The 12,630-nt window shown below is 35.7% G+C and overlaps 1 protein-coding gene across 6 annotated transcripts in view; it reads left to right on the top strand.

The window, feature by feature from the left end:
• The window catches only part of DMD (dystrophin), a 2,094,983-nt gene that overhangs the window by 1,277,641 nt on the left and 804,712 nt on the right, over positions 1-12,630 (top strand). For all 6 annotated transcript variants that reach the window (XM_032330377.1, XM_032330378.1, XM_032330375.1 and 3 more), the window contains one exon: positions 442-617. In XM_032330377.1, coding sequence (XP_032186268.1) covers positions 442-617 — 176 coding nt within the window. The remainder of the gene's footprint in view (positions 1-441; positions 618-12,630) is intronic.

Raw genomic sequence — 12,630 nt, 5'->3', positions numbered from 1 at the left:
TATGTTTGTTCTTTTTCACCTCTCCTATCAACACTCATTAAGAAATCCAAATACTTTTTTCATGTTGAAATTTTACAACACTTCATAGACTATTAAACATGGAACATCCTTGTGGGGACAAGAAATCGAATTTGCTCTTGAAAAGGTTTCCAACTAATTGATTTGTAGGACATTATAACATCGTCTAGCTGACAAGCTTTACAAATAGAAAGACCAGAGCTGAACTGAGAGGGTGCTTTTTCACTGACACATAAAAGGTGTCTTTCTGTCTTGTAGCCTTTGGATATAGGCATGTCAGTTTCATAGAGAAACTTTCACAAGGTGCTTTTTTTATTTCTTTCTCTCCTGGTAGAACCACATGTGGTAGCACATTGTTAAATCTTTTCTCAAATAAAAGGACGTAGGGCTTCATTTTTGTTGTGCCTTTTTGGTATCTTACAGGAACTCCAGGATGGCATCGGACAGCGGCAAACTGTTGTCAGGGTATTGAATGCGACTGGGGAAGAAATAATTCAACAGTCCTCAAAACCAGATGCCAGCATTCTACAGGAAAAACTAGGAAGCCTGAATCTGCGGTGGCAGGAGGTCTGCAAACAGCTGGCAGAAAGAAAAAAGAGGTAGGTAAGACAGATAAAAATAGGAATCCTAAAATTTTAGTGAAGCTATTTTAGCTGTCCTCTCAAAAAGACTCTGAAAGATTGGAACCAGGGTGAAAGGCACTAGGGGGAAGGAACCCTCAACTGTTAATCAGTAGCAATAATGAATTTGTTTTGTTTCCTGTGTACTAAAATATATAGCTGCTGCTAGTGAAATAGACAGCACTTTGCTCTTTTAAACTTTCAAGTTTTAAATACCAAGCGATTGTTCAAACAGGAATATCTTTGATATATTTTGGTTTTAACAAACAGAGGCTCATTTATTTGAAAAAAGATGACAAAAAAGAAATTATAAGTGACTATTTTACAGGAAAGACTGCTATTCGGCTAGAATTTTCAACAGCTGTAAGTGTGACATTGATGCTCAAACCAGGAGGGTCATATTCACTTTTTAGTCCTACTACATTTGTCAGTACATGCTTGAAGAGGGACTTGGGCTGTCAATTCTAAAGGGGGGGGGGGATTTAAAAAAATAAAAATAAATAAAGGGGAAAACAAAACCTCAGAAAGGTTATTGTTGAATTCAGTCATCTTTTAACTTTCTTTTGGAAGGTACTGAAAGCCCAGAATGCCAAATGTATGCTGCCACACTTGGAAGGCAATAGATATTTTTATAAATGGGATTTTGTATTATGCTTCCAGTTGTTGATGCTAATGTTTCCTGTTCCATAAGGGAGGACTTGGCCTTTATTTACCAAATGAGACTATTGTTTTGAACAATGAAAACTCCCTTCTATTGCCAAGCTCTTGCTTCCTACCTATCATCTACATAATAGGTGGATTTTAATATTCAGAAAGCTAGGACAACTCATTGATGAACGTCTTTGGTGAGGATGTATTAGAAAGGTTTCAGAATTAGGTCCATTGTCTTTGCCCACCTCCTCTTGGCGCCTTTGCTCCTGTTGCATTATTCAAAAAGTAGATAGAATTCATATTCCTCTACAAAAAGGATGCTTATTTGACCTATACACATACATACACATCTTGATAGAGTTTTAAAATAATAGCATCATCTAAAAACATTTTTAGTTTGAATCTTGGCTTAGAAAATAATTGTAATTTTTACAATGAAACAAGATGGGATTGGGAGAGAGACAAACCATAAGTGACTCTTAATCTCACAAAACAAACTGAGGGTTGCTGGGGGGAGGGGGGTTGGGAGAAGGGGGGTGGGGTTATGGACATTGGGGAGGGTATGTGCTTTGGTGAGTGCTGTGAAGTGTGTAAACCTGACAATTCACAGACCTGTACCCCTGGGGATAAAAATATATGTTTATAAAAAATACAAAATTTTAAAAAATAATAATAATTGTAATTTTTATACAGATAACAGAAAATAAAGATCTAAACTTTGGGGTGAAACTGCTTCCTTGGGAAAATTACACAATTTTTCCCACATTGAAATCTCTCTATTAAATACAGAACTGTATCATTACTTAAATAACTAATATGTTTATACTATGAGCAGGTTTAAACCTGTATAATATCACTTCTGAACTAAAGTCAATACAGTCTAAAATGTTAACAAATGGACAAATTAAGGAAAAATGCATAGTGTGCTCTAAAAATTAATAACTTGAATTCATAAAGTAGATTAAATGGGTTGGAAGATTATTTTTTTCTTTATTACATATAAAGTACTATTTCTCATTTTTAAATATCATTGTCATATAATGTTTATTTTTTTAAGATTTTTAAAAATTTATTTGACCTAAAGATACAGAAAACACAAGTAGGCAGAGTGGCAGGCAGGGGCAGAAGGAGAGGGAGAAGCAGGCTCTCTGCTGAGCAGGGAGCCTGATGAGGGACTCAGTCCCAGGACCACGGGATCGTGACCTGATCCAAAGGCAGACGCTTAACCAACTGAGCCACCCAGGCATGCTCATATAATATTTAAATACAACACTTCAATATTTTCTCTGATAACAAGTTTTCAAAAATTCAGGTGAAAAAGTGATCTGGTACTGACTTCTAAATGAAAATCAGAACTTAGAAAGATAGAGCATTATGCCTGTTTCACCGAATAAGCTCTAAAACTTTAGATCCATCTAAGTTTACAAGAAAGTGGTGTATGCTGACACTGTGGTGAAATATTATGCAAATTGTAGGTTAATTACAGCTAGGGATTTGGCTGTAATTGGTTAGAAATATTTCTCCCATTTAAACATTTTGACCTACATTAAATATTGCACTTTTGTGTTTTAAAAAGTCAAGATCAGCTTCCTTGAGAGTTTTTTTTTTTAACTCAGCTTTTAAAGTTGTCTACTTCACGCTACATTTTAAAAATAAATGTTAGCATATTTAAATTTCCACTGAGATCAGTTTTGTGGCATAATTCCTCAGAATTTTTGTATCATTTAAGTTTTATGAAATGTAAAATAGTAATAAAATAGAAGTGCCTTTTCTACCAATACACTAATAGCTATTTCCAGGCACCCAGTAGCAAATAAAAGTAAAATATATATATATATACACATATATATATAAAGAGAGAGAGAGAAAATATATATGTGTGTGTATATATATATACATATATATATATATATATAGAGAGAGAGAGAGAGAGAGAATATGTTAACAATTGTGGGAGAGCTGTAATCATGAAACTGTTATTAATCAATGGCATGCCTTTACTGCCACCCAAGGAGAAGTCGGCAGGAAATAGAAGTTATTTATTGCACAGGTGAAAAATAAGGTGACTATTCAAGTTGACATCAGTATTCTCAGTTTGCAATGGGCTTTAAATGCAGCTGTTGGACATATTTCATGTTTCCTAGTCCATGTACACATACAAAAGAAAGTACACAATTTAAGCAAAAAAAAAAAAAAATCCGCAAAACTGTTTGGAGACTTATAGCTACATAATTTTAAACCCTTCTTTTTGAAAATCCAAGATATCAGAAATATGAGCGGAAAATTCCCAGAACAAATTCAAATAGAAGTGGACATCCATTAAGGTTAGTTTATGTTGGAAGTAAATGAAGTGTAAAATGCATTCAATTAGGTATACAGTTGAAGGTAGAAAATTCGCTGTTGCCTCAATTATGTAACAGAGGAACTGGATAACATCTATAGGTTTAAGCATGACAACATAATGAATTTAATGGTGGCTTAACCACCAATGTGGTCTTTTTATTTTTTATTTTTTTTTCCCAACGTGGTCTTTTTAAATGAAGAACATGCAAATGAAAGTTTATCATAATGTGTTCATTTTAATGTGTTAATAATAAACAAGCACATGCATTGCTATATCACAAAAAAATTTTTTTCTAGTAGTTTTATAACTGTATTTCAATACTAATGACTTTTTTGAAGTTCTCAGTACTTTATATTCTGGACTTAAAAACATGATTCCGAGAAGAGTCCCAGGCTTCACCAGTTTGCCAGAGGGCTCCATGGCATAGGGAACAAAGGATCTTAACTATTTCTAGCCAGCTGTTTATCTGCCCAGACCGCATTATCATGTACTGTGGTCTCAGTCCTTTTAATGATGCCATCGCTATCTTCATGCATTCCTTTTTTCTGAAGTATTCCAGGTGATGTACCAGTTAAGGGAATGTGGGTTGTCAGGCCTTTGAGCAATGGATAGCTTAAAACACAAGGGAGGCCATTTTACTTAGAATAATTATCAGCTGACAAAAGATTGACTGGAAGAGGGCAGCAAGGTGATGAGAAATAGAATCCCTAAACTGAGGAATCACTGAATCATAATCCATAGCAATAAAAAATGATCTCAAGAATTTATCTCTCCTTTTCCCTAAGGCAAATACGGTATTGTCTCCACCATTGTAGAGATAAAGCAATTATTGTACTTACAGAGAGAAGAATAAGAGTTTTAATTTAAATGTCACCTGATTGAATACATTGCTTGAAATTTTTCTTTTCCCAAAACTGCAAATAAAAAATTATAAGTATACAGAAAAATTGAAAAAAGTAGCATAAAAAATATCCATATACCTTCTTCTTCTAAATCCCTAGATTCAATAGTTAACATTTTGCCATTTTTTTTTCTCCCTTTCACTACCTCCCCCATATGTTCCTTTATTTAATATAGGGAATAAAACACACACACACACACACACACACACACATTTTTTGTTGTTTTAACATATGCAAGTAAATTATAAATACCCTTATACTGCACCCCTAAATACTTCACAATGCATTTCCTTAGAATAGGATAGCTGTGCTTGTTTGCCATGCTCAAGAAAATTAAACATAATACCTTATTATTTAATATCCTGCCCGTATCCAAATTGACTGAATAACTCAAGAATGCCTTTCATATCATTATTTGAGTATTTCATACCAATGTCCCTTCATGTTTTATGTAATGCATTTAATTTTGTAGGAGAGGGAAAAACCTTTCCCCTCTACCATCTTAGCTTTAATATCTGCAGATGGCAAGTTAAATTGACAAAAGACACATTAATAGGAGAAAATGTGTACAAATTTTATTTGATGTTAATTTTTTAATGTGGCACAGGGGGCTTCAGAGGAAAGAACTGAAAATACCAAAGAAGTGCTTAAGAGCTTAAATACCATTTTAACAAAGAGCAATTAAATTGTAGGTAGGTGACAAGACAAAGGAAAGGGGTTCAGGCTTCTATGGGTGATAGATTACAGGGTGGCAAATATATGGGGGAAACTAATGGAAGATAAGGACATTTCAGTAATAAGTAAATTCAATTCCATGCTGCTCTCTCAAGTGATAAAAAGTTGTCTGCTCTTCCTGGTCCAGAAAAGGGGTGCAGGGACACCTTCACAAGGGGAAGTGTATGCCCTGCCTTAAGGCAGAAATACACTGGGTAGAGAGCTTTTCCTGTTTCTGCTATTTCCCAGTGGACTTCCACTCAAAATAATTCTTGTGCCCAAGTGGCATATTATGATCCCCTTCAGTTATTATGTTTCTTCAGTCTTATTTATTTATTTATTTATAAAGATTTTATTTACATATTTTAGAGAAAGCTAGAGCAAGAGCAGGGAGAGGGTCAGTAGAAGAGAGAATCTCAAGCAGACTCCATGCTGAGTGTGGAGCTCTACTCAAGTCTTGATCTCATGACCCTGAAATCATAACGTGAGCTGAAACTTAACCAACTGAGTCACCAAGGCACCCTTCTCAGTCTCTTTTAGTGGGAAATAGCTCTTCCACATTATTTTATTTTTTTACTGATACAGACATTTGGAAGAGTCTGGTGCAATATCCTCAGAAAAAAAAATGTCACCTTTCTGGATTCATCTCAATTTTTTTTTCCTCATTATGTCATTTAGTTTGTTCTCTATTCACTGTATTTTTCTGTAAACTGGATGTTGAGACTTGAAAAGATACTAGTCAAATGTTTTTGGCAAGAACACTTCATAAGAGATGGTGTGTACTTCAAATCACATCAGGAAGTCATAAAATGAGGTGGTCCTGCTATAAATGCTGCTAAGTTTGATCACATGGTTTAGATGGTGGCCAACAAATCTTTAGTTGCAAAGTATCTTTTTTTTTTAAATTAAGAAGTCATCTAATGGCTTTAATATCCTTTGATTATCCTTCCGGAACTTACTACATTAGGGTTGCAAAATGGTAATTTTTTTTCTGAATTCTGACATGATCCTACAAGCTAATTTCCTCTATTTAAAAAGAAAAGCTTTTATTTTTCTCCTTGATATCAGTATGGGTTTATGGACTCTTAGTTATTCAGTATGTTACAATAAATTATAGTTATTCTTCTTGTTGATATTCACCTTTATTAAATTTGACCAGCGGGAGCTTGTTCAAGCTTCTGGCTTCAAGGCCCCATGCTCACTGTGTACTTTCTCTGCCTTAGGTTTGGAATCAACCATTTCTGCAAGGGCCTCTGATTTAAATCTTTTAGTGGGGAATGGTGTGCAGAAACCAAAATGTGGGCAGTAACCCTTTCTAAAACAATGGCTGGCATCTTTCTGGCAAGCAGTCCTAGAGGAAAATGTTTTCACGTTCCTTTCGTAAGGACACAAAAATCTCTTTCGGTTATACATCAAAGGTTCAAAAGGCTAGGTCTCTTAAAAAGCCCTTTTTGTGCAATACTCATGTAAAATCTGTACCTTCTTATTCATTTTAGTGCTTCTACTTCTGATGTTTTGAACCACAGTTTACCTGTGCATAATCTATGCTAGTTTGCCAAGCAAATTAATGGTGTAAATAAGCTAATGGGAAGCATTCCTAAATGTACTTAAGGGAAGGAATTGTTTTTTAAAGACCTTAGCTCATTGTTTGCATGCAAATAGATGCTGTTAATTAGAAATGAGCCTTATCTAATTCATTAAAGTAGGCCTAGTAGGACCTCTTCTTGAAAATATCCATTAGCAATTCATATACTCTATGCACTCTTCGTGAGACAACTGTTTTCTCTTAAGTCTTCTTTAATTTTGTCTCCTGATGAATTCAGTCTCCTCTAACCAAAATAGCCTTCTGTATAGCACCCTATTTCCTACAAAATGAAAACCAAAAATTTCAATATGACTTAGAAATCTCTTTAACAGTGTTTGTAATCTTTTCAGTGGACCCAGCATATCTATGTTAAACCAGTGCTGAAAGCCTTCTCACACATTCCCACTCTGCTCCTGGAATCTACTCAGCCCTAACTCCAGTCTACTTGCTCTGTACTTGACCTTTCCTGGTTTCTCACCACCAATTTTGATCATGGCTCTCTTTTCAGTCAGCCCCGAGTTTGCAGACTGAGCGCCCACTGGTGGATTCCAGCTTGGAAACTGCAGTTTTTACATAGGCACTGTTATTGAAATGATTGCCAACATTTAAACATCAAGGGGCTTCAAAATTTCTAAAACAAACAAACAAACAAGGACTCCTGTCTCCTTTTCAGAACTCAGATCTGAGGGGCACAGTTGGCTAAGCTTCTGCCTTACGCTCAGATCATGATACCAGGGTCCTGGGATCAAGCCCCTTGTTGGGCTCTCCATTCAGCAGAAGCCTGCTTTTCCTTCTCCCTAGGTCTGCCTCTCCCCCTGCTTATACGTGCAATCTCTCTTTCTCTATCTTTCTCTCTCTCAAATAAAATTTTTAAAAAAAAGTCAAAAGAAAGAAAGAAAGATAAAACTCAAAAACTCAGATCTGGCTAATAGGCCCTCAACCCCACATTCTCTCAAAGCACAGTTCAGCTATATCTGAGTAAGAGATGTTTCAGACTTGCTCCTCAAAGTGTGGTCTCAGGACTACAGCACAGACATCACCTGGGAGTTGCTAAGAAATGCAGGATCTAATAAATCATAGCTAATATTTTAACAAGACTCCTATGTGATTGAAATGCACATAAAAGTTTGTGAATCACTGGTTTGGGCAAGCAAGCTTACTCTTCAGTTTACCACACCTGTCCCACTTCAGTTGTTTATATTAACTGCTTTCCCCATAAACATTTGCTTTATAATACTTCATATAGTCCTCATAAAATGGTAGTGGTGGTGGTGACACACTTAATATTGCCAGCTTTGGTTCCCAGTGCTTTATACAGCACATAGAATCTTCATTAACAACTCTATTCTTATATTAATCTTTACAGAAGAGCAGTTGAGACACAGACTGTTCAAGTTCTTTGCCCAAGAACAAATGACTAGCAAGTATTCGAACCAGGATATAAATGCTGACAATCTGACTCCAGCATCCTTCTTCTAGATCCAATTTTGCATAACTTATTTAGCTTTGATCCTTAGTATTCTCTAGGATATACTTCTGGTTTCTGCCCATCAACCTCTCACTTAGCAAGCCCATTACCTTGGGTGGCTGTGCTTTGTAGCAAGGGGATAGGACATAGAATCCCTTCTGACCTAGCTTTCCAAACCCATTATCCATCATACTCATTATTTCAGCTTGTGTCCAAAGCATAAAATGACCTGAAGTTTTCTGTCCTTCACCTTTTGCCAAAACCATTTGCTTTTTGAGACTGAACTGCCTTTCTCATAATTTTCTCTCAAAATCCTACTCAAAGTAAGTACTCTTTCCTTAGTGAGTACTACCTCCTGTTCTCAAGCAGGGGCAGTCTCTTCTCTTGAGTTCTTGCTCCTTTTTATAACACATTACATTTTATGTATCCATCATGTATCATACCCACATGTATTTCATCTTCCTTGACAAGACTGAAAGCTTCACAAGGGCCAGGCAACAGCCTGTTCTCATCTCTAGAGCCCTCAGTACCCAGCAGAAAATCTAGTACATTGTTGATAACCAAAAACAAACAAATAAATGAAAAACAAGACAAAACAAAACAAAACATTTTTCTCAGTTTAAATTCTGAGATATTTATTCACATTCAAATTAAACTAGGATTATAAATCTCTACACTTAACATTGCTACATAGGTTAAAAATAGACATACAGAGCCAGACCCACTTTTTCAATGATTTTCATAATATTAACACTTTTTCATGGATCATCTTTAGTTCTGGAAATTGGACTAGATCAATTCTAATCTTCAGGAAGTTGGGTTGCCAATTCGTGTTTTAGGTATTCTCCTGAATTTAATACTTTTGAGAGACAAGTGACTTTAACTTCCATAGCTGTTTATATCAAAAAGAAGCTCTTTGATTCAAACTTTGTATATTTCTTTAACTCCATTTTACTATATCACAACTAATAAATTCTCAGTGAAATAAGAAGATATTAGCCTTGAGACTGGGTATTTTATTTTCATCCAATCTATAAGCTCAAGATGTTTTACTTTGCAATCCATATCCTCAAAGAGCTATTTTTAGATTGATCAAAGAGGATCATACAGATAATATTATCCACAGGTGTCTATGGAAAACCTGGTCTCTTCCCATCTGTTATCTGATGACTCTTGAAAAGCTTTCAAGGACATTCATAATTCTCCATCAAAAGACTATGAAAAATTAGCTTCATAGTTAATCTTTTTATGTCATATTTTATTCTTGGCAACTTGGCAAATTCTAGTGAAACTGACTAGCTGGAGCCAAACATGCTGTCATATTGGCTGGTACAGACAATATCACTCTATACATACACATGTCATTGCACTTTATTCATGGCCTTCTATGAACTCTCATGGGATTGGGGAGGTAGGAGTTAGAATTGGTAATAGAGGTTGATCCCTGTGATGGGCTTTGAAGGATGTCAGGAGTCAAAGAATAAATGGACGGACATGCCAGAGGGGAAAAAGTGAGGTGAGTAAAATCAGTGCAACAAGAAAAAGTGGGCTATGTTGAAGGATTACATGAAGTTTAGAACAGAGAAGTAAATCTTCATTTAAATGTCATTATCCTGAGTTCATCATTCTATATGTGAAACCAACTGCCCAATTTTTATTCCAAACTTAATGCTGGATATTAATAACCTATATATGTTTTTGAAAATTTCTCAAGTATCCTTATTGGAACCATGTACCTTGCCTCTTACTACTTGATAGTAGTATTTCTATGTGTTGTTCTCAACCTGTTTAATACAAGTTATTCTTGTTTTTGTATTTTTATTTAATTAAATATTATACAAACTAACAAAATGGGAGTGCAAAGAGAAAGAATTATGGTTTTTATGAAAATTGTTGAATGCTTTGAAAGACTTGATAAAGATGATCAGGGAAAAAATATCCAATTAGATATATAAGGAAATTATTTAAGTTTTGGGATAGAGGATAAAAATCACAAAAATCAGGAAGAATTTTACATTTAGATTCTTTTTAACATCTCTAAAACTTACTCTACTTTGAATAAACCAAAACTTAAAGTCATAAATGATGAAATGTAGGAGTGGTTTATGTAAGAAAGAGAATGCAGAACTTCAGTACGTGGATCCTTACTTACTTCAGGAAAGTCTTGTACCCCGCACCACATGAGTGGTGAATGAGAGGTGAATATGTTCTAAAAGAAAATAAAATGTTTAAATATGTTTAAACAACTTTATATAATCCCTTCAATTTAACATTTTCCCCAAGACTACCTGTTCCCTCATCCTAATCAAGTTTAATAAGAGGATTTCTCTTGTATGTCTAAAGGACAAAGTATTTTGTGATATAAGCAGTCTACATGGAGCAGGTCGGGGAAGATTTTGCATCTCAAACCTCTTCATGGACTGGGATTAGAAGGGCCTTGGAAAATTTCAAATAGTTCAGATTTGGAACCACATTGGCCCCTTTGATAGTTGAGCTCAGGGTGAAATGAAGAGGTTTAGGCCGGCAGTAGGGTGACTCAAGTAGTTCTCTAGTATTTCATATTAAGAATGAAAACTGTCTGAGCTGAATAAAACTCATAAAGACCTGACAGATTTAAGATACTCAGGAGATGAAAATAAAATGACTTAGTAATCGATTAGATGAGATGGGGATGATGAAGGGACCCTTTATCCACATTTCTGGCTTGAGGAACTGGCTGAATTGAAAGCATTAGCACGGATAGGAAATACAAGTGGGAGAACCCAGATGGAAAGAGGGACATACATCAGACATACAGACTTTACCTTGGTATATGACAGGTTTGAGGAGCCTGTAGAACACCTAAAACAAGGTGTTCAGAGAACATGTACTTGGGTGTGTAAGTCTGAACATCAGGAAGAAGACAAAGCTGCTGAAGACGCTGAGCCTTTTTTTTTTTTCCTCAGTAGAGAGAGGGTAGCAATTCCCAGTCAACTGAGTGTGATTCCATTCTTACTCCATTGACTTATTAGCTGGTAACCAAAACAGAGTTCCCAGAGTATATATTAATAAGTGATACTGTGGAGAAGGAGTTCAGGTGTCAGGAAGTCACTGTGGCAGATGAGTACTAGATGAGTAACTAACACCCAGAGGTAATACATGTGATCTCCATGGAGCACAGCCTACCCGCCTCCCTTAAATATCCTCTGTTAGAAGGATTGGTAAACAGAATATTGGGGATATATCAGGAGACTGGATTGATTACAACATATAAGAAACCAAACTCAAAATCCCCATCATGCTGATTACAGATCAAAAATGTCAACATGTCCCTATATATGTTTAGGACCCTGGTGAAAGAGAGGATGTCCACAAGCATATTTAAAGCATGGATGCAGTGTTCAGTGAAATGCAAATGGTTGATACCTAGAGAGATCGTAGGTGGAGAGACTGGAATATGAGAAATAAGCACAAACTGAAGCCTGCCCCAGAAAGACTCCTTGCTTGAGATCCTGTAAATTCCCTCCCCCTTTAAGGTTATTGATGTCTAAGATTTGTCTGTTGTCCATCTGTATGGCAGCTACACCTGGAAGCCACCAGTGTCATAAAACAGGCCAGAGGGCATTTTACATGCTTTTCATTTTCCTTGTTGCTGAGGAAACTTGTATTGTCTACCATCAGAGCCTATCCTGTGAGACATAGGTCTTACTACAAGCAATCATTTCCAAAGTACTTTTTGTTAGAATTACAAAACTTCATACTGTTAAAAATGAACACAGTCCATGGGTCTGTGGATTACTTTTCTGCACAAGGGAAAACCCCAAGCCCTGAGATAAAAATGTGTTGATCACTTTGATTCCTTCCCTGGATTTAATATAATTAAAACATGCCTTCAGTATGTGTGTGACTCTATTCCTATGTTTTCTTGAACAAGGCTCTTCTATTAATTCTCAGTTATTGGCCATTAATACAAATTTAAAATGATCACAATAAGCTTTTTCTTACATTGGCTAGTGTAAGTTAAAATATTTTTCGCTACTATGATAAACATGTTTTTAAAAGTCCTTTCTAAAATGGAAAACACCATACATGTGTGAGTTGCTAATCTAAGAATTTTTCACTTTCTGTTATAATGGTGAATGTATAACTACCTCCTTATTTTTAGAAGGCCTTATCTCCTATTTCACAGGAACCTGACCCCTTTTAATTCTCCCTCCCCCAAAAACCCACAAACATATCCTTACCCTATTTCTATTGGCTTCCTACCCCTGACCAAATAAACATTTGTAGCTCCCAGGTTAAAAAATAAATTACAAATACTCCTTTCATAATGTTTTCCACCATACTTG

Source organism: Mustela erminea, chromosome X (assembly GCF_009829155.1).
Source record: "Mustela erminea isolate mMusErm1 chromosome X, mMusErm1.Pri, whole genome shotgun sequence".
Taxonomy (NCBI): domain Eukaryota; kingdom Metazoa; phylum Chordata; class Mammalia; order Carnivora; family Mustelidae; genus Mustela; species Mustela erminea.
This window is presented reverse-complemented; position numbering and strand designations above follow the sequence as displayed.